The 20820-nt window shown below is 53.7% G+C and overlaps 1 protein-coding gene across 1 annotated transcript in view; it reads left to right on the top strand.

The window, feature by feature from the left end:
• The window catches only part of GTF3C1 (general transcription factor IIIC subunit 1), a 77427-nt gene that overhangs the window by 30208 nt on the left and 26399 nt on the right, over positions 1 to 20820 (top strand). Inside the window, exons 7-19 of the mRNA XM_043456080.1 lie at positions 3011 to 3163; positions 4764 to 4879; positions 5685 to 6000; positions 6532 to 6740; positions 9697 to 9833; positions 10907 to 11060; positions 13570 to 13673; positions 14741 to 14925; positions 16723 to 16968; positions 17183 to 17328; positions 18717 to 18814; positions 19319 to 19415; positions 19526 to 19703. Of these exons, the coding sequence (XP_043312015.1) occupies positions 3011 to 3163; positions 4764 to 4879; positions 5685 to 6000; positions 6532 to 6740; positions 9697 to 9833; positions 10907 to 11060; positions 13570 to 13673; positions 14741 to 14925; positions 16723 to 16968; positions 17183 to 17328; positions 18717 to 18814; positions 19319 to 19415; positions 19526 to 19703 (2139 nt within the window). The remainder of the gene's footprint in view (positions 1 to 3010; positions 3164 to 4763; positions 4880 to 5684; positions 6001 to 6531; positions 6741 to 9696; positions 9834 to 10906; positions 11061 to 13569; positions 13674 to 14740; positions 14926 to 16722; positions 16969 to 17182; positions 17329 to 18716; positions 18815 to 19318; positions 19416 to 19525; positions 19704 to 20820) is intronic.

The raw sequence follows: 20820 nt of genomic DNA, 5'->3' as shown, positions 1-20820 counted from the left end.
GCTGAGCAGCCTGAGGCCCAGGGCTCTGTGCTGATCCAGCCTGTAAGTGCCAGAGGCAGGTTCTGACCCCACACACTGACTCCAGAGCGCATGCTTCTCACCTGTTCCATCGCCCTGGGGTGTGGGCTGCAGCCCCCTCCTCCGTCCTGGGTGCTGCCCCCAATGCTGTCCTTCCACCCCTGGTCAGGCTTCTCTGCAGGCTTCCCTGGTGGCTCCGACGGTAAAGAATCTGCCTGCAATGCAGGAGACCTGAGTTCGATCCCTGGGTTGGGAGGATCCCCTGGAGAAGGGAATGGCAACCCACTCCGGTATTCTTGCCTGGAGAATTCCATGGACAGTGGAGCCTGGTGGGCTACAGTCCCTGGGGTCACAGAGAGTCAGACACAACTGAGCAACTAATACTTTCCCTCTGCAGGTACCCACGGCACGCCCTTCTCCTTAGGATGTCCCATGGGCTTGCTGTGATTTCAGTTTCCCAGGCTATCTCAATGACTCCCTATCACTGACCAGCCCAGCTCCATTCAGGCCAGGGTGTTGGTGGGGTGATGGGGGTAGCACTCTGAATTTACATAACATCCGCCTGACTTACCAGGAGGATGTCACCTTGTGACCCTGTAAGAGGAAGTCTGTCCTGGGCTCCTCTGTTGCTTTTGTTTCTTACAGAGTTGATCACAGTCAAGGATACCGCTCTGCTAAGGGGCCAGATGAGAATGTGATACTCATAGGTAGTGGTTCCACGCCACAGCCACTCTGGGTTTTTCTTTCCAAGGAGCAGTGCTTTCTGATAGAAATAGGAAATTTGCACCCCACCAGGTGGCCAGGTGTGTGAGGAAGGCCACTTGCTGTGTCCAAGGCCCCTGAGATCCCTCGAGCCCTCTGAGCTTCAGTTTCCTTTTTTCCTTCGGACAGTGACGATAACTTGCAGAAGCCCGGAGATGATTAAGTAAAATAGTCCCGGAAAGGACCTAGCGCAGTGCCCGGCTCATCCGGGGTGCTCAGTAAAGATTCTGTCCTTCCCTTCTTCCTTTCTGGGTTTCAGAATGTGTAAATTAAGGCTCTTTTCCTGCCAAGTTGGTGCCCATCCTGAGTCATTGACAGACCTGTGTGCAAGTGCTGACTTTCGTCCATACCACGGAAGTTTTAGCGTGTCTGAAATGCCTAGAACTTTGTGTATCTGAAAGCGTGTGCAGTGAGCTGGCCGATTCTCTTTCTCTCGCCGTTTGCTCCTGGAAAGAACGCCCTGCACCCAGGGGTCAGGGGTTATCATCAACAGGCTCGTGCCTCTAGGGTGGTTGCAGGAAATCTCCGTGGCAGAGGCCACGTTCATCAGCATAGATGTGCTGACTGGTCTCACTCTGGTCCCTGCGGCTTTGCTGTTAGCTGACTTGTGCTCTAGAACAGTATCCCTAAAAAATGGCAAGCAGGAGCTGAAGGGATTTTAATAATCAAAATCAAGATTCTCTGAGTCGTGAAGAACTCTAGAACATCGGGAAATGCGTTAATTTATGTAACACTCAGCACACAGTGCCCGGCCCACGGCAAGAGCTGGGCATTAATGTTAAGTGATGGCTCTGTGCCAGCTCCATGCCAACGTACAGATGTTATCTCAGGTCAAGCTAACGCCAATGTGTGAGGCAGAGAGCATGGTCACTTCATTTTACTAAGTGGGGAACAGAGAGCTACAGCAGATCATCTGCCCAAAGTTGCAGAGCTGAGGTTGAACCACGTGTGCCCAACCCAGGAGCGTGTTCATCCCCACCTTCCCTCTGAGCATCCTTCCTTCCTGGCTGTCAGCAGAGGAGACGGCTATGCGGGCAGGAGAAGGCTCTGGCGGCGGATGCCCGTGAGCCCAGTTACAGCCTTGGTGTGAGGAGCAGAAGGCTGACGGTGGAGAGCGTTGTCTTTCGGAGCCTCAGAGGCCACAAGTGTACTTGCAGCGTTTTTCCTCTTCCACGTCTGCTTACTTCGAGGGCTGTTCTGTGTATCTTTTCTTGGCTAATTAAGCCCTTAAGGAAGTTATAAAAGTGTGGAAGAAATAACGCTGGACTCTTGCCTGAGAACATGTCCATCTGCCTGCCCTAGGCACTGCATCGAGCCCCCTCTCACGCGGGCGGCTCTGGCTCCCGGTCACATGGATATCTTTGAATTAGGGGCCGTATGTGGTCAAAGGTTTAGGGCCTGGGCTCCGAGGCTGAACCGCCCGATACATCCCATTTCCGCACTTGCTGGGGGTGGGGATTGGGGCCAGTCCCTTGGCTCCTCATGTTCTCAAGTATGAAATGGGAATGGCAGCCCATCTCCTAAGGCCATGATGAGGGCTGGCCCACAGGAGGGCTTAGACCAGCCTCAGGGACGGGCAGGTGTCTGCGGAGTGGCTTGTCGTTTAGTCTCTCAGTTGTGCCCGACTCCTTGTGACCTCCTGGACTGTAGACCGCCAGGCTTCTCTGTCCGTGGGATTTCCCAGGCAAGAAGACTGGAGTGGGTTGTCATTTCCTTTTCCAGGGGCTCTTCCTGACCCAGGGATCAAACCCACATCTCCTGCATTGGCAGGCAGATTCTTTACTGCCCACCCACCAGGGAAGCCGTGGTGGTGTGGGTATTGGCTTAAAAGGGAGACGTGTTTCATCCTTGCAGCGATACCGTGCATGCGTGCCTGCTTCATTCCAGACAGTATTCCAGAGTGGGGTGCTAGGTGGTGGGGTGGACCGATGGGAAAACACAGGCACATTTCCTGTAGTCATTGGAGCTTGTCTGAAGCCGAGGCTGCTGTTTATTTAATAGGCCATAATACGGCATCTCATTACTCCTTTCATTTGCATATCTTTGTTTTCTAGTTGTGTATTTTTTTAAAAAAGCAACTTTGTGGAGTCAGTTTTCAGGTCTCGTGCTCCCAGGTGGGCACTTTTCCATGTTCGGAACTTGACGCCACGTGTGGCCTTTCCTCGGGGGCTCTGGCTCTGCCGAAGGCACGCCGGTTTGTCACGGTGGAACCGTGTGTCCATGTCCCCAGGGACCGACGTCATGGTGCGCTGCCTCAGACTGCTGAAGGAGTTCAAGCGGAAGGTGGACGACGACGACGATGATGAGGACGTCATCTCCAAGGGCGTGCCTCCCGTGGACATCGTGTTCGAGCGGGACATGCTCACGCAGACCTACGAGCTCAGTAGGTCCCGTTCCCACACCTGCTTTGGGTCCCGAGCTTTGGGTCGAGACGTGTTTTCGTCTCACGTCAAATGAGGGCTCTGCTGTGGAGAATGTCTTCCATCAGGGAGCAAAGTTGTTTCCCTCGACTTTGGGGTCAGATTTGAGTCTGAACCCTTGCTCCACCCCTTGTCTGCCGGCTATAGACTTTAGAAAGGTCTCTGAGCCTCAGTCCCTTCATCTGTGAAATGGGGCCATTATCCCCCCTGGCACATAGGACGACTGAACGAGTAGGATTAAAACACCTGATGTACATAGGGAGGACAGAAACTATTAGCTATTGCTATTATTATTCAAAGATTTAAGAGTTACTTTCCAGCTTTTAAAATTGGCCTGGGGTCATTCATTGCAGGCTGGGGATTATAGTGATGAAGGGGGCCGGGACAACCATGTCTCCATCCCGCCCCTCCTTCCCCTAACTTCCCTAACATCTGTGTAAGGCAGCCATGACCCAGGGCCGTAGATGCTGTGGCTGCAGGTCCCCTGTAGGGGAGCGTGTCTAGAGTAGCAGGTGAGGGGCTGCAGGAGGTTTGGTTCCATCAGCAGGCATGAAGCCACCAGGTGAATTGGCACACCCTATAGGGAGGGCTTCTTCAAATCTCTCAGACACAGTTTGGGGGTAAAACTGTCCTAACCCTTTCATCCCTGGTTGTAGCAAGTTGCTGGTTCAACATAGGAGCACATGCTAGTCACCTCTTTGCATTCTCCTATTTAAATTTTTATGCATGGACAATAAATATAGCAAAACTGCCTTCATTCAGATTGGTTTTGCCTAGCAGCCTTGAGTGAGTGACCCATCAGGAATTGAAAGGGAAATTCTATCTGAACAGTCACAGAATTTTGCCCCGAAGTCTGCTCTGTAGTTGCTGTGTTTTACTGGGGGGACTCCCGCCCACCCCCACCCCCACCTCACCAGGTGCCTCCCAATCTCTGAGTGTATTTGAAACAGCTCTTTAGAGGCACATCCAGTAATAGCCCAGCATGTAGCAGGGCAGGGACTGACATACCAGACAGAGCAAATAATTTCGCAGTTGTCCACTGGTCATTTATTACAGGGCCAAATAGGGTTATTTTCTTCCCTAGCCCCTGCTGGCCGGCAGCTGTTACAGGGTAATACAGTAATCTGTGTCCATGGTGCCTCTGAGTCTACCGAGAAAGACAGGAAAATGAAGAAGTTCTTCATTAAAATTACTTCCATGCTTTTTTAAAAAAAAAAGCCTCAGTTTAATTTAGCTGAGAAAGTTCATTCATGTGAAAGCACTCACTTCCCGCTGCAAGAGAAAACCAGCGTCCCTGGGACTCGATGGATCAGGCCTCGATCACTTGACATTTACAGCTTTGACATGGAGGAGTCAGATAGTGAGCGCTTAGAAATGAGCCATGAGTCGGAATGTTCTGAGTCTTGGGAGCGGAGGGAGAGGGGAGGCCGGGTGTCTTATTCTGTTTGTCGGTTTCCCTGCATTAAAACGTCCGTGCCTCGGAAAGGTGGGTGGGAGCTGACCCAACTTGTGCAGAGGGGCTCCGTGGCGGAGGCTGGGGGTCAAGTGTATTGTTTCTCGCAGTCGAGCGTCGAGGCACGAAAGGCATTTCCCAGGCTGAAATCCGAGTGGCTATGAACGTGGGAAAGCTGGAAGCCAGAATGCTGTGCCGTCTCCTTCAGAGATTCAAAGTTGTCAAGGTAACAGCATGAGTCATCCCGCGTGGTTCATTGTCTTTGGGTGCATGTGTGTGTGCACGCGGCGTGGTTCTAAAGGGCTGTCTCGGGCAGTCAGGAGCCCAGGTCTCCACCAAGGAAGCTAATGGGGAGGGGGCCAAGTGCAGCCCACCAGTGTGGCCCCCCTCCCCGCCGTGGATTTTGTTGGTTTTCAACTTTTGAAATTTGACTGAGTCATCAGCATTGAAAAGTCAGTGGGAGATGCTGCAGTCTGGGGAGCAGGCACCCTCCCCCCCACTCCCCTGTGGGGAGTCAGCTGAGGCTGGCGCCTCCGAGTGCCCCTTGAGATAAAGCAGGTGCCCCCAGACCTCAGTCCCCGCCCCACCCTCCCTCGTTTGTGCCCCTGGCCTGGGTCCTGGGGGCACCAAGTTGGCTAACTGGGTCTGGGATCCCCTTTCGGGACCACACCTGTCTCAGCCCTTTATGCCTCGCTCCCTTGTTGCCAACTTTTTGGCCATCTGCTGGACGGCAGTGTTAACAGTTGAACTAATGACTGCAGAGTGCTTAGCCCTGTCCTTGGCGTGTGGTTGGCACATGGAAGACGTTACCCTTTCTACCATTATGGCCAGAAAGCCCCTTCCCTCTGTTCTAGAAGACAAAAGGGAGTAGGTCAGCTTCACTCCCAATCCCCATGGCAGTGGCTCAGCAGAGCTGGAGACCCCCAGGCTCTGACTGCGTCTTGACAACAGTTAGAAACTGTCGAATTCTGCCTACTGTTACCCGTGGGCCGAGTTTGTGGTGTCTTAGACACATTGTGTCCCCCGCCCAGGGCTTCATGGAGGACGAAGGGCGGCAGCGGACCACCAAGTACATCTCCTGCGTGTTTGCGGAGGAGAGCGACCTGAGCCGGCAGTACGAGAGGGAGAAGGCGCGCAACGAGCTGCTGACCACCGTGAGCCTGGCCTCGGTGCAGGAGGAGTCGCTGCTGCCCGAGGGGGAGGACGCTTTCCTCTCCGAGCTGGACAGTGATGAGGAGGGCGGCGGCGGCAGCAGAAAGAGAAAAGGCAGGAGAGCTCCGCGGGACACGAGGTCCTTCTCGAACGGCGGTCTCAGGACGCAGCCTCACCACTCCACCCCGAGCAAGGGTAGGGGTGCTCGGGGCGGGGGTGGGCAGGGGTGCACGCTCTCAGTCTGGCTCTGGGGCCGTTCAGTCCAGCGGACACCCCAGGGTGGCCTGGGTGCTGTGCCAACAAGGGACCTGTTGGTGTCACGTGCATCACTTAATCTTACGCTCAGGAGAGCCTTGTGTGGTCTGTCTCCAGCCAGCTGTCAAGTCTCTTCCCATTTGCCCTTGTTCTGTTATATTTTAACTATTAAAGGGATGGAATTCCCTAAACTTCCTCTATCCATTTCCTCCAACAGTCTGTGTAATCCCTCAGGATTTTAGTTAAATTATGGAAGACGTTTCTGAGACATGTGGATGCTGGGGCTGTTGACAGATTTGCAAATCGGGGGCTGGGGGGTTACAGTGGGAGAGGTAGCTTGCTGGCCCACCACCCTCGTCTTAAACTGACCACGTAGGCAGCTCTGGCCTCGCAGCTGAGCAGGAGTGGCCCCTCTCACGTTCCCCCTGTTGTGGCCATGGTCATCCCACCTACGCCTGTCCTCCGCCTCAGGGGGCTGGAAGGTCATCAACCTGCACCCGTTGAAGAAGCAGCCGTCCTCGGGAGCTGCCGAGGAGCGAGCCTCTCGGGGCACCTTCGGCGGGGACAACCTGGACACCAGCGGCTCCTCAGAGCTCGGCATGTCCTTGGGCCCCCACTGTGTGGACAGTCACAGTGGCGACATCGCCGTGATCGAAGAGGTCAGGCTTGAAAACTCCAAGGTGAGTCCCACGGGGAGGCCGTTTCCTCCGGGAAGGAGCCTGTGGCAGGCGGGCGTCTGCCTTCTCTTTTCTGAGCTTATGGATCACAACAACAACAAAATCAGTAATAGTAGAAGGGCCACGTGCTCAGGCCTGGGGGGTGGGCAGGAAGCAGGGCTCCACGGGAAGGAATGCTGTGCTTATTTACCTACCACCGTCACGCAGCCTGCCTTGGCCAGATATCACCTGTTACGTGCAGAACTTTGACATTTGTCACAACATACTCTTTTTATTTAAGTTTATTTTGGAGGGAAAATGTGTATGGCTGCTTTTTTTTCCCCTTTAATATTTATTTACTTGGCTCCACCGGGTCTTAGTTGTGTCCTATGGGATCTTTGGCTGTGGTACGCGGGCTCCAGAGTGACCTCAGGAGTTACAGTGCACTGGCTTAGTTACTCCACGGCACACGGGATCTTGGTCCCCCAACCAGGGATTGAACCCGAGTCCCCTCCATGGCGAGGCAGATTCTCAACTTACGGACTACGGGGGAAGTCCCGGTATGGCTACTTTAAATCATTGGTTTTCACTCTGGGCCTATTTTACCCCCCAGGGAATATTTGGCAGTGTCTTAATGCTGGAGATGCAAGAGACACAGGTTCAATGCCTGGACCGGGAAGATCCCCTGGAGAAGGAAGTGGGAACCCACTGCAGTATTCTTGCCTGGGAAATCCCATGGACTGAGAAACCCGATGGGCTACAGTCCATGGGAATGCAAAGCATCAGAAATGACCGAGCACGTACACAGAGATGTTGTCAGTTGTCACCGTAGGGAGAGGCTGCCCCTGGCGTCTTGTGGGCAGAGGCCAGGGAGGCTGTGAGATGTCCTAGACTGTGTGGGACAGCCCACAGTGGAGTTACCCGTCCCAGAGTGTCAGCACTGCTGGGGTTGAAAAACCCTGGCTCTAGATGAAAAGCCAATATCAATTGTCATAGAAAGAAAGTGATCATAAAATAGGTCTGACAAAAACAAAACTTTTTTAGTTCTTTCTGGTCAGATCCTGTTGCATCCATGGCGTTAAAGAATCAAACCAGCACTTTTTCTCTGTGTAATTAGAGGGATGGAAAGGCAGCTGGCTCGGGAACACCTCTGTCACTGTGTGGTTCACTGCCCCCAGTGCTGTCCTCCGTCCTCTGGAAGCGCCTCGGATAACGGCCGGCGGCGCCTCAGTCGTCCGGCATAGGACAGACTTGGGACTGTCATGGCCTTGGTGTTGTTGCTGGTGTTTGGTTCCGGCTTCACAGCAGCCCTGACAACGAAAGCCAGGTCTGGTCCCGGAGGAGGCGAGCAAAGCCCCCGGGGATGGAGGGACTTGCCTGCTCAGCTAATGACAGAATGGAGATTAGAACCCGTGGGTTTGGAGCTCCCACCCTGCCCTGCTTCTCTCTCTGTCTCTGGCCTGGAAGCCTGAGCCTGGGTCCTGTCCCTACAGCAAGGAGGGGTGAGGTGGGGTGTAAGAGAGTGAGGGGTTTCTATGGAATTTTCTAGAACCTTCTAGCCGTATCCTGTCATCAGATTCCATGACTCTTTTTCAAGTCGTGATTGGTCTCGTCTCCACCTGAAGCGCCTGCATGTCAGCAGGTGGGGCCCACCAGGTTCCTGAGGGTCTTCCCTGCCGTCCTCACCCCGCCCCCTCTTTGCACCTCCTTGTACGGTCTCCGGGCCCCTAGCAGCACGCTCTCTCCAGGCCCTGCAGGCCCTGCTCAGCTCAGCGTTTTCCTCTTAGAAGTCTGTCCCCAGGGTCCTCTTGCTTCTTTTTTGTCTACTTGCTGGGAAGAGGGGCAGGAACTGCCTGTCTGGAGGTCCCTTGGTAAAGCGTGTGTTCATTTTGCTCCCCGGCAACCCCATGGAAAGCAGGCAGGTTTCCTTAACGTGGTTTTCCTCCAGAATGTTTGCTCTGATACAGAGGTGAGAACCAAGTCTTTCTGCCACTCTTGGGCCCCTTCTTGGATCTGTGACTCGCTCTCCCTTCGGGCCCCACCTGCTTGAGGAAATCAATGAGCCCCCCTCCCCCCAGAGTGTCAGTGGCAGCAGGAAGGTGATGGGACCCCTGCCCGAGTGTGTTCTCATTGAGTTCTCGTTCCCCTGGAAGTGCTGCTGCAAGTGAGAAGGGCATCCAGCAGAACAGGCCCTGAGTTGTGCTGAGGGATCTTCCAGGAATGTGTTGGGGTTGGGATTTCCCTTCGCTGCAGGGCACAGATTTGGGCTTTAGGGTAAGTGATCTGAGGGCAGATGGGACAAGGTCGGGGTCTGAGCTCCTGAAGCCAGAAAGAAGGCAGGAAGAGAGGTGTGGGCGTAGCAGCAGGGTGGGGAGGGCTCCTGTCTGTTCTCTCTGCATCGTTCACTCCTGCTCATCCTGATTCACTCAGAGGCTGCCTGTCTGTCTAGTTTATGTCCCTGGAGAGGCTGCCCATGGCTTCCTCAACAGGACGCAGAAGCCCATCCTGGTGCTCATTCATGCCCTTGGACCCTGTCCGGTTGTTTCACCTCCAGAAGCCCTGGATTCCTCTTCCGTAAAATGGGAACCTTAATAATAAGGCTTGAATGAAGAAAGCCCCACAGAGTGACTGTAGGGAGTCCGTGTTCAGTCTGTCCATTTCCTTCCTTCCACTGTGGAAGAAGCAAGTCAAAACTTGAGTGAAGACGGTCCCCTTCTCCAGGGAGGGCTGGAGTAGATGTGTCTGATTTCTGTTCTGAAACCAGCTGACCTTCATAAAGTTCTGGCATGTCTGTGCTGTTTCAAAGCATTGAGATAGTGGGGTAGTGGGATCCTGTGGGAGCAGTGATCCTCTTGACTTTCTTTCTTGAAATGTGGTGTAGAATTCCGTAAAGAGGGCAAGCATACCAGCAGGTGTGGTGTCTGGCCCCCAAGCCTTGCTGAGTCCGTTGTTTTTAATTCTCTTTTGGTCTCTGTTCTAGGAGAGCGGCGGTTCCCAGAAGGCAGGGAAGCACGGCCCAGGCCAAGACAAGCCCCACGAGACCTACCGACTGCTGAAGCGCAGGAATCTGATCATAGAGGCCGTCACCAACCTCCGCTTAATCGAGAGCTTATTCACGTAAGGAGTAGTCTGTCTGTCTGTCTTACATTGATAATAAAGCCCACGGGAGTCATCGCCATCCACAGAAAGGACCTGGGGGCATTTGCATCTCTCTTCTGCTGTATAGATTCTCAGAGGAGCCCTTTGTGGTAGAAAGGATTTAGAGTCTTCTTGTGTGATTTGAAAAGTGTAAACACTAAGGAATATCTACCCATACACTTGACAGAGAAGCATGGTGGAGCAGAAAACCAAGGTCACAGGCAAGTGTGTTTGCCTAGCTCCTTCCTTAGAAATTTTGTGCTCAGGATAGCGTGAGCAGAAACTTAGGCAAGTAATAGCATCAGCCTCCACGGAGCCTTTTGTTCAGACAGAATGTTGTATGAACACAAAAGAAAAAGGGACACGTCTGTGTCTGCTGTCTGATTTGGTCCTTCTAGCCCCCTGTTACCACCACGTCTTGGGTGGCATACTTGGGCTTCTGAGCAGTCAAGATCAAAGCCTCTTGATTGGAAGGATTCTTACCCTTGAGTCAAGGATGGGAGTTCCCTCACTAGGGGATGGGAGGACCACCTGCAGATACTGCCGGCTATGTCTCCTCTCCTGTGCACAGAGGCATGGAGCTGGTTGTTCCTGAGGCCCTGTCTGACCCTGCCGTTCTGTGACTGGTGATCTAGAAACATCGCCATAGTGGCTCTGTAAGAGCTCGAGAGATGTAGGAGGAGAAGAATCAAAGAGCTTCAGAGCTGAGGGTGTCGATGGTGATAAACTGGGCCATTCCTTAGCTGGGTGTTGAATTAACATGGAGACTTAGTGCCATCATTGTCATGAATCATATAATCTCTTCAATTCCTGATGGAAGTTTCAGAACATGAAGCTGCTGTGAATGGTGGCCTGTCCTTAGCTAACTCATTTATCTCAGAGAGAGATGATCTTTGTCATCTTAAGAAGTCATCCTTGCAGCAGCAAAACACGCTGTAATTCTCCCCCACTTTAGACTGGATCCCATCAGGCAGGCGTCAGTTGCCGGGGTTGAGACTGGCCTTCCATGTTGAGACTGTAACTATTAAATGGCTTCTTTTGTGGTGTCACAGAATTCAAAAGATGATCATGGATCAGGAGAAGCAAGAAGGCGTGTCCACCAAGTGCTGTAAGAAATCCATCATCCGCCTGGTGCAGAACCTGTCCGAGGAAGGTCTGCTGAGGCTGTATCGGACGACAGTCATTCAGGATGGCATCAAGAAGAAGGTATCGCACGGCCACCACGCAAGCCGGGCGTTTTCTTCCCAGCTTCTCACATCCTTTCCTTGTTGGTGCCCGGGTGGTTCCTTTGTTGCCGACGACGTGGAGTTTCCCATCATGCCCCCTCACTGGGGCAGCAGGGGATTTATCCTAACTTCCTGTGGAAGCTAGAAAGAGAAAAGGGGAATAACTTGCCTGGCGCAGGCTGCGTGAGCCCAGGGCAGGGGCCCAGCCCCACAGCCGGCCTCGAAGGGGAGGAGAAAGTGAGGCATATCCAAGTTCAGCTGAGTAGCACTGGGAGAAATTAAGCAACACTTAGAAGGTGGAAAATTCAGGCTAAGCAGCAAGCACGTTATCCACAGAAATCTGCAAAAAACACATCCCAGAGGAAACGATAGCAGTGAGTCAGTGAGCATGCCCCACCGGGGCGTCCAGTGAGGACAATAGATCTCTTCTGTCTCAATCTATCTATTTCTGTAAGATTTAAAGTTTGGAGCCCTACCCGTAGCAGCTGCAGCTCAGCAGCTTTGCACATATTCGAAGGCATAAATTTTTCAGGGTCAGAGTCATTTGAGACGCCCGGCTAGGCATGGAGACCAGAGAGAATGGTGCTCCAGGGACAGGCATTTGCAATTCCCTGACCTTTTTTCTGACAACGTTTTAAATCTCTTGCCTTAAGAAAGCTCCGCTTTGATGTTTTGTTTTCTGACTAAGCTGGCAAGGTCGTTTAGGGTCTCTTTTACTTTATCTTATTTTTTGAGACCTTTGAAATTCGAGAAACAGAGCAATCCCCAAAAGTGGCTTAGGAAACTCTGTCTCTACCCTTCTGGGTTGGCAGCCTGCATCAGTTTTTGTACCTGCTCTGAGCCCTCTTGACCTTGCCCCATGCCCGTCCCCAGCCAGCCTGCCTCTCGTCCCCCTGAGCATGGCCGGAAGTCCGGGGCTGTGACCTCTCTTTCTAGGGGACAGTCGCCCAGCCAGTCAGCAGCACCACCTCTACTTTCTGTTGATCTTCCTGGAGCAGGTCTTTCGAATGTGCAGCCTTCCCAGGGCAGTCGCTGGAGGCAGGGATATCTACTCTGTCTAGGAGTCGAGAGCGTCTGTGTTTATAGAGATCTGTAGGTATCCACCATGTCCCATGCGCCCATTTGGCTCCGTGTCCACCAGGTGGTACCCAAGGGAATGGGCAAGGAGCTGGGGATGGGGAGTGCGAGTCCCAGGTAAACGCTGACGATCTGTGCCCAGGACTGGGGGCCTCGTGCCGCAGGGTACCACCATAGTAGCCCGTTTGCCAGCTGGAAAGGGCCACCGTATTGTACATCTGCCTCAAGCATAAGCTTGAGTTTCTCAGTAGCACTTTGGCACCCAGAGCGTGGGCTGCTGGCAGGCGGCCCTCCGCTCTGCTGGAGCCTCGCTGGCTGGGGTCGCTGTGCCCGGCGCCCGCCTTTTGCCGTTGCTCCTGCATCTCCTCTGTCCATCGGGGGCCTTTGGGAGGTTGGCTGGGCCATTTGGCTGTGAAGAGTGGGGAACCAGGAGTGCTATGTGTTGGCCCCAGGCTTTCAGATTCTCTGAGGTGTTGCTTAACTTCTTTCAGTCTCACCTGAACCTCACAAAACCACAAAAAAGAGCTGGCAGGGCAGCGCGGGGGGGTCCCCTTTTCCCAAGTGAGGGACAGACAAGATGGAGCCAAGTGTGGCTTTTTGGGGTCCCTGCCCAGATGTGGCCACTGGTTCCCTGTGACCCACCCTCGCTCAGGCCATCTTGGGCAGGAAGCCTGCTGGCCAGTTCGCTGTTAGCAGACCTTACCTTGCCATCTTCTATCAGAGGAAGCTGACCCTCCTGGGTCCAGGTCACCAGGCCTGCCATCTCCTGTATGGCTATCACACCCCTCCTCTGCTCAGCCCCACCAAGTCATGTCCATCCGTCAGCCTAGTTAGGGCTCAAAAAATGATCACCACCTTCCTGTTGAACCTCAGTACCTTGGAAACACGAAACCAACACAGGCAGCCCTGAATCCTCTGCCAGCGTGTGCAGAGGCGCAGCTGGGAAGAGTCCCCCGGCCGCGCACTCAGCGAGGGGAGACTAATGAAAGCCGCTTTCCTCTTCCAGATGGAAGCCCATAGGATTCCCGGGCACCTGTGGGAGACGCTCTGCTCGCAGGAGCGTGGCGTCAGGAGCCAACCGCCCCCCAGGTAGCAGCAGGGACCAGTGGGCCATGACAGCCCAGCTGAGGGGCCGCAGGGCAGACCGCTCCGTTTCCAGGCCAGAATTCCTCAGCCGTCAGAGCAGCACATTAGCAATGGCAGAGCTTTGTGGCTGGGTGCTTGAGGGATTTAGGTGCCAGAAACTGTAAGGGTAAACTGATCAACATCTCACTTTGTTCCATCAGTGCCACTTGGAAATGTTAATGATAGCAGGCATGACCAGGGATCCAGCAGGGAACCAAGGGGTGGGACTGAGTCTCCCCCTGGCTCCTCCCCTCCCCTTCAGGGGCCCCCCGCATCTCTCTCTGCAGGTGGACCTGGTGGTGCACCCGTCCATGGACCAGAACGACCCCCTCGTGAGAAGTGCCATCGAGCAGGTTCGTTTCCGGATGTCCAATTCAAGCACAGCCAACAGGCAAGTGGCAGCTCCCGAGGGAATTCGCAGTAAGGCTGCCCTGGTCCGTGTTCCAACCTGACGCAGTTTCCACAAAAGCCCTTTATTCATGCTTGTGTACCATCAGTGAATCCACTGGTCTGGAGTTTATGATTCATGATCCCCTGGCCTCAAAGAGGATCCATTTCATGATTCTTTTTTCATTATCATTTATTTTTTGGCTGCGCTGGGTCTTCCTTGTGACATGTAGGCTTTCTCTAGTTGCAGCAAGCAGGGGCTCCTCTCTAGTTGCTGTGTGTGGACTCCTCATTGCGGTGGCTTCTCTTGTTGCAGAGCACCGGCTCTGGGGCTTTGTTGCCCAGAGGGGTGTGGGATCTTAGTTCCCAGACGAGCGATCAAACCTGTGTCCTCTGCGCTGGCAGGCAGATTCTTAACCTAAACCACCAGGGAAGTCCCTGGATTCTTTAAGACAAAAAAAAAAAAAAATCCTAACATCCTTCATTCTTTTCTGTCTAATAGAGTGTGGACAGAGTGCTTCAAATCATAGGCCCTGTGATGTGTGAAACTTGCCAAGTTTCATACTAGCTCAGAAGGATTCCAGTTGCCTTTCTGAGGTCTTCTCTCTGTTCATAAGCCACCTAATGGACTGAGAGAAAGCTTGGTAGGAGAACGTTCTCGGTTGAGTTTAAGTTAGAGGTGGGGCCCAGGCAGACACAGGGCTGGATGTGACTCGCAAACGCTGGCTTGTGTGGCTGGCGGGGCCTCAGCCACAGGTGCTGTGAATCAGTTGCTGGTTAGTCCCACGTCCCGTTCCTGTTTTCTGGCATGGATGGAGGTGTCAGAGGACCCCGCCCAGCAGGCCGCCTTGCTCACAGGGTAGCAGCTGCCCCGGAGGTGGGGGTACACTGTCCAGGTCACCCCCACATGTCCAGCGCCCTGACCCAATTTGTCCGTTTACGATTGCCTGTCCAGCCCCTGCGGGCGGTTGATTTGACTCCGTGGGGCCAGACTCTTGAGGACAGACCCTGTCGTTTCTCAGCCCTTGGTTTTCTCACGTACTCTCGCCACATCTTATCCGTGACCTTCAGGATGAAAGCGCCCCAGCCTCCAGTGCCTCAAGAGGAAGCCGAAGAGGAAAGTCAAGGAGAAGAGGGCCCGAGTGGATCAGGAGACGCCCAGCCAAGTGCCTCCTCGAAACCAGAAGGTGGACGGGTGAAAAAGACTCAGGAGAAAATGGGCGTAACCCAGCTGAAAAACTACCACCCTGTCGTAGGTAAAGAGCCGCTCCTTGTCAGGGCCCAGTCGTGTTTCATTTGAGGGGCTTCCCTGCTGCTCAGATGGCGAAGAATCCGCCTGCAATGCGGAAGACGTTCGGTTCAATTCCCAGGGCAGAAAGAGCCCCCGGGGAAGCAAATGGCTGCCTGCTCCAGTGTTCTTGTCTGGAGAATCCTATGGACAGAGGAGCCTGGCGGGCTAGAGTCCATGGGGTCGTAAAAGAGTTGGACACGACTTAGTGACTAATACACACACACACACAAAGCTCCTTCTGCTGAGTGTCCTTGGTCTGGATCATTCTATAAACCACTGAAAATCTCTGCCTCTCCCGACCCCACAGCCACTGATGAGTTTGAGCATTCATCCAGTTTTCCAGTTTGCAAGTCTCCCACAGGGCTGCCTCCCATCAGCAAGGAGGAGATGGTTGGATGTTGTCACCAAGTCAGCAGACAGGAATCTGAGCAAACTCCGGGAGATGGTGAAGGGCAGGAAAGCCTGGTGGGCTCCAGTCCATGGGGTCTCAAAGAGTGGGGCACGAATGAGCAACTGAATAACAACAGCTCCCCTCACCCCTCCACCAAGCTGCTCTGACGTCAGCCTGTGCTGGGCCGTGCACACAGCCAGGCCTTCGTAGTCGGAGCTTCAGCTGCAGTTGCCGGTCACAGCGTGCACGTTGGTGGAGGGGCGCAGCGGTGCTAGGGTGCAGACCTCAGGTGGAGATGTCCTGGCAGGGGCCCGAGCGGCCGGGGATGCCGAGCAGGAGGGGTCATCGGTGGGACCTCACTTGCTGAGTTCTCCAGACACATGGGCTCGGCCTTTCCTCTCAAGGCTTCACAGTTAGAAAGTGCAGATGGGGCAGGGGGAACTCACGCGAGGACATGCACCTGAGCAGCGCACGCGCCTGGGTGGGCGCAAGGCCGCCAAGGGCTCCTCAGGGTCCAGGCCTGGTGCCGGAGGAGGGGCCCTTGGGCCCCGTGTCCTCCCCGCCACATCTTCCTTGTCTCTCACCTGTCTCTTCTCTCTGGGGCAAGTCAGGGAGCACTTGGTGTCAAAGAAATAAGCTCTTTAGAAGAACCTGATTTTGGAGTGCTTGCAGTCCCCGTGAGCCTTGAGCCTGTCCTGGAGGCCCACCGTCCCCGCTCCCCACGGTTCACCTCCTCGCTCCCCTCCTTCCTTGCTCTGCCCTGTCCATTGGGCCTCCTGGCCCTTCCCCCAGTATGCTGCGTGTGGGTGTGTGCTCAGTCGTATCCGACTCTGCAAACCCATGGACTGTAGCTCGCCAGGTTCCTCTGTCCATAGGATTTCCCAGGCAAGAATACTGGAGTGGGTTGCCATTTCCTCCTCCAGGGGATTTGACCCAGGGATCAAATCCACGCCTCTTGGGCCTCCTGCATTGGCAAGTGGGTTCTTTACCAGTGGAGCCACCAGGAAAGAAAGCTAGACACATTGCATTCACCCTGGGGTGTGTGTCCCCAGATGTCTGCATGGCCCACTCCTTCACCAGCTCCAGGCCGCCCCCTAAGATTTCTCCCTGGGAGACCTTCCAGGCCTTTGCAGAAGTATCGCCCTCCTCTCCCTTCCTTGCTTTATTTTCAGCATCAGCTGTTTCCATCCAGTGTACTGTCTTAGGTAGTTTGTTATTATCGGTCCTCTAGAAACTAAGTCCCCTGAGGATGGAAGCATTTGCTGTCTCCCTGGACCCCTGGGACCCAGCAGCCCTCGGTTGTTTTTGAATGAAGTGAACCGAAGGGAACCCGGAGTTTTCACGCACCACTCTCCTTCCTTCTCGCCCCAGTTCCTGGACTGGGGCGCTCTCTAGGGTTTCTGCCCAAAATGCCTCGCCTGCGGGTTATCCACATGTTTCTGTGGTACCTGATCTATGGGCACCCTACCACGGTGGAGGAGCTGAGCTTCTCAGAAAGGAAGGCAGGAGTCCCGTGCTCCTCCGGGAGCAATCTGGAGGCCTCCTTCGATGCCGCAGCCAAGGACACCCAGGACGCAACCACCTGGGAGGGCGAAGTGGAACTCGCCACGGAGACCGGTGAGATGCCCTGGGCTGGGACGCCACAGCAGGGTGCAGCGGGGAGTCACTGCCCCAATCACTATACAGACATCACCCTGGCTTCCTGAGCCTCTGGGCCTCCTGCCCAACGGGGAGGGTTTTGCCCAAGTTTGTGGTGAGAGGGAAGCAGGACCAGGGAGGAGAGAGCAGCATCGTGACCAGGAGTCTGGGATGTGACCCCATTTTCTCCTAGTGTTCGTGGATGAAGCCTCCTGGAGGCGCTACGTCCCTCCCATCCCAATCCACAAGGACTTCGGCTTCGGCTGGGCTCTGGTCAGTGACCTCCTTCTGTGCCTGCCCCTCTCCATCTTCACCCAGATCGTGCAAGTCAGCTACAAGGTACGGTGGCTCCCAGGCCGCTGCAGGGGGCTGGTGCCTCAGCTCCACACTGGGGGACCTGCGCTCAGCTGGTCAAGGGAAGATGCCTGTAGTTGGCTGGGTGATGGGTGGCTGGCCAGATAGATAGATAGATGGATTAAATAGGAAGGCAGGCAGGCAGAGTAGATAGTGGAGGTTGGATGGATGGTGGGTCAAGGGAGATATTTCAAAGACTTGTTCCTTCTAGCTCAATCAATAGACAGACAGTTATGGTAGAGCAATAAAATATGTTTTTACAAATTTGGTAAATACAGAAAAAAGGAGAGAATAGAAATTGCCATAGAAATGCCATAACTGTGTCACTCAGAGGCATCGCTGCTCATGTTATCTGTGTGTCTTCATCTAGTCTTTTTTTCTATGCCATGTTTGTGTGTACATGAATGTGTGTATATATAAGAGCGTCCTTTTTTAAAAAATACTGAATTGAGATCATACTGTGTTTACTCTTTTATCATCTGTTCTTACCACCGAACAATATATTGTATTTTCCACACCATTGTTTTAACTTGATATTAAGTAAATTCGTAGTATTCCTTTTTTAAAAATTTAATTTATTTTAATTGAGAGCTAATTACTTTACAGTATTGTAGTGGTTTTTGCCATACATTGACATGAATCAGCCAGGGGTGTACAAGTGTCCTCTGTCCCAAACCCCCCTCCCACCTCCCTCCATAGTATTCCTTTTAAGCACATACCCCAATTTATGTAACCAGTACTGTATTTTTGGACATTTCAGTTCCAGTTTCTTGGTGTTGTAAATGACGCAATGATGAATACCTTTTAGTAGCTGTATTTGTGGGTAACTCCCAAAATTTTTTCTCCAAGGGTAAGGATAGAAGCAGCATCAATGGCTTTAAAGGCAATAAGCAATCTTTATCTTTTAAAAAAAAAAAAAAAGTATTTATTTGGCTGCTCAGGGTCTTAGTTGTGACACATGGGATCTGGTTCCCTGACCAGGACTCAAACCTGGGCCCCCTGCATTGGGAGCAGTGAGTCTTAGCCACTGGACCACCAGGGTAGTCTCATCTTTCATTTTTTAGATATAAATAAATACATTCCCCTGTGCTCCCCCAGGAATGTTTTAGCACTTCGTATGCCCACCAGCAGTGAGTGAGGCCACGTGTTCGGTCCCCCCCAGTGTGGCAGAAAGGTGGGGGGGGCGGTGTCTGGGCTGAGAGGGCGATATGTGAGGTGGGGCGGGGAGCGAGGAGGAGGGTCCGTGTCCCCATGGGGCAGATGACCCGGCTCAGCGAGACCTCAGCCCAGACGTCGCGCTGAGTGTTTCTTCACGACTGTTGGAACTTGCCCTGGCCTGGAGGGTGAGCTGAGCACTGAAAATCCCCTCTCAGGTGGACCACCTCGAGGAGTTTCTGAACGACCCCCTGAAGAAGCACACGCTGATCCGCTTTCTCCCCAGGTCCATCCGGCAGCAGCTTCTGTATAAGAGGTGAGGTCCCTGCAGTGACTCGGGGCAGCTGAGGGTCCCGGCAGGCCCCTCCGAATTAGGCTTCTGAGTAACGGTTGACCCGGAAAAGAAAAGGTTTCTGCCTTTTCCAGGTTGTAAAGACCCAAGGTCATTAATTCAGCCACCCTCTGTGACCTTCTACATAAAGCACAGAAGCAAATGCAGTGTGGGCTGGGACATTTTAGCCCTTGATCGCAAGGTTCTTTTAAAAGTAAAATCTGCTGATAAAGACTGCAGGTCATGAACTGGGTTTTCCTTTTGTTATTTCTGATGTCAAGCGCCCCCCCCCCCCCACCCCGTGTAGAAGCAGTCCCCACTGCCCTGGGTGGTGATGGTCCGGGGGTCCTGGGTCTCAGTTCAGTGCAGGCCCAAGGCCCGCCCTTGAGGTCCTACAGGTAGAAGAGGGGAGAAGCAGTGAGTCCCATCCCTCACTCCCATTCAACCCCCTGATAATGACTGAGCACCCGCCGCCCCCTCTTCCTACAGACGTTTCATTTTCTCGGTGGTGGAGAACCTTCAAAGGCTCTGCTTCATGGGGCTACTCCAGTTCGGCCCCACAGAGAAGTTTCAGGATAAAGATCAGGTAAACAGCCTTCACGCCCAGTCGAAGGTGGTTCGTCCTGACCGTTTCCAGACACTAACCCAACTCGGAGGTTGAGCCTCCCCCCTCACCATCTGCTGTCTCCTTTGTAGGTCTTTGTCTACTTGAAGAAGAATGTGGGCATCGTGGACACCACCACCTGTGACCCCCATTACAACGTGGCCCGCAGCAGCCGGCCCTTCGAGAGGCGTTCATATGTCCTGAACTCAATGCAGGATGTGGAGAACTACTGGTTCGATCTGCAGTGTGTCTGCCTCAACACCCCGCTAGGTACCAGCTGTCTTTATGGGACTCCCTGTGTTCCCTCTTTTCTGTGGGATTAGAGCTGGAAGGAGCTAGAAACCGCCTGCTGGTTTTCAGACTGTCCCCCGGAGGCCTGGAGTATCCTGGAAGCTCCCTTAGAAAGGAATGTGGTGGATCTTAACTGGGAGGGCCCTCAGCCCCCACCGCATTGAGCCCACGCAGCTCCACTTGTGTCTTCATTCACTGGCTTGTTGAGTCGGTATTTACTGAACACCTTGTGAGTGCTTTCTCATCTGCACATCACAGCGGGACTTGTGCTGTCTTGGGGAAGACACAGCACAGAGACCCAGAGTGGGTTAAGTGCTGGGGAGGAAACGCACTGGGTGTCGGATCGAGGGTATTTTCCTAGGCTGGCGAGGAAGCAGCCTTTCTGAGCAGGAGAGTTTGAGCTGAGTTCTAAAGGATGAGCCGAGCCATCATGACCAGAGCTGAGAAGCGGAATCAGCCAGTATATGTGGAGGGAGAGTGGCCGCTGGGATGGAGAAGCAGGCAGGAGCCAGACTCGGGGGCCTTGCAGGACCCTTGCAGGAGAACTTGCAAACTTCCAAACTTGCAGGAGACTTTGGCTTTATTCTCAGAGCCGCGAGAATCCATTGGTGGTTGTAAGTCGATCTCACGTCCTTCAAAGCTGCCCTGGCTGCTGTGTGGACCATCGCCTGAGAGGCACCAGAGCAGGGGCAGGGAGGCCAGCGGGGGACTGTGCCTCGGGTCCTCTGGTGACAGTGAAGGCCAGAGGACAGGTGGGGAGGTCTGGAGGAGGAGGAACTGACCAGACTGCCCAGGGGTTGGGTGACTCGGGCTTTGTGTTAGGCCTTGGCTTGCGTCGTCTTCTCCGTCTGGCACGTCCTGACCTATGTTCACCTTGCAGATAGCCACCCCCAACTTTAAGCATTCTTTCTCTGAGAAAGCCTTTCCAGCATCTTTGCTGTCATCTGATGTCATTCTGGGAATCCCTTGAGCATGGGAGATTTGGCTTTCATCCCCAGTGTGTCTCAAAGTGCCTGATAGACAGGCGACATCCCAAACATGTTTATAAGAATGAATGGAGGGTTTGTAGAAGGCGATAGAACTGCCAGTCTGGTGC

This window comes from Cervus canadensis, chromosome 32 (genome assembly GCF_019320065.1).
Source record: "Cervus canadensis isolate Bull #8, Minnesota chromosome 32, ASM1932006v1, whole genome shotgun sequence".
Lineage (NCBI taxonomy): Eukaryota > Metazoa > Chordata > Mammalia > Artiodactyla > Cervidae > Cervus > Cervus canadensis.
Note: the sequence above shows the minus strand (reverse complement) of the source record. Positions and strands in the feature narration are given on the sequence as shown.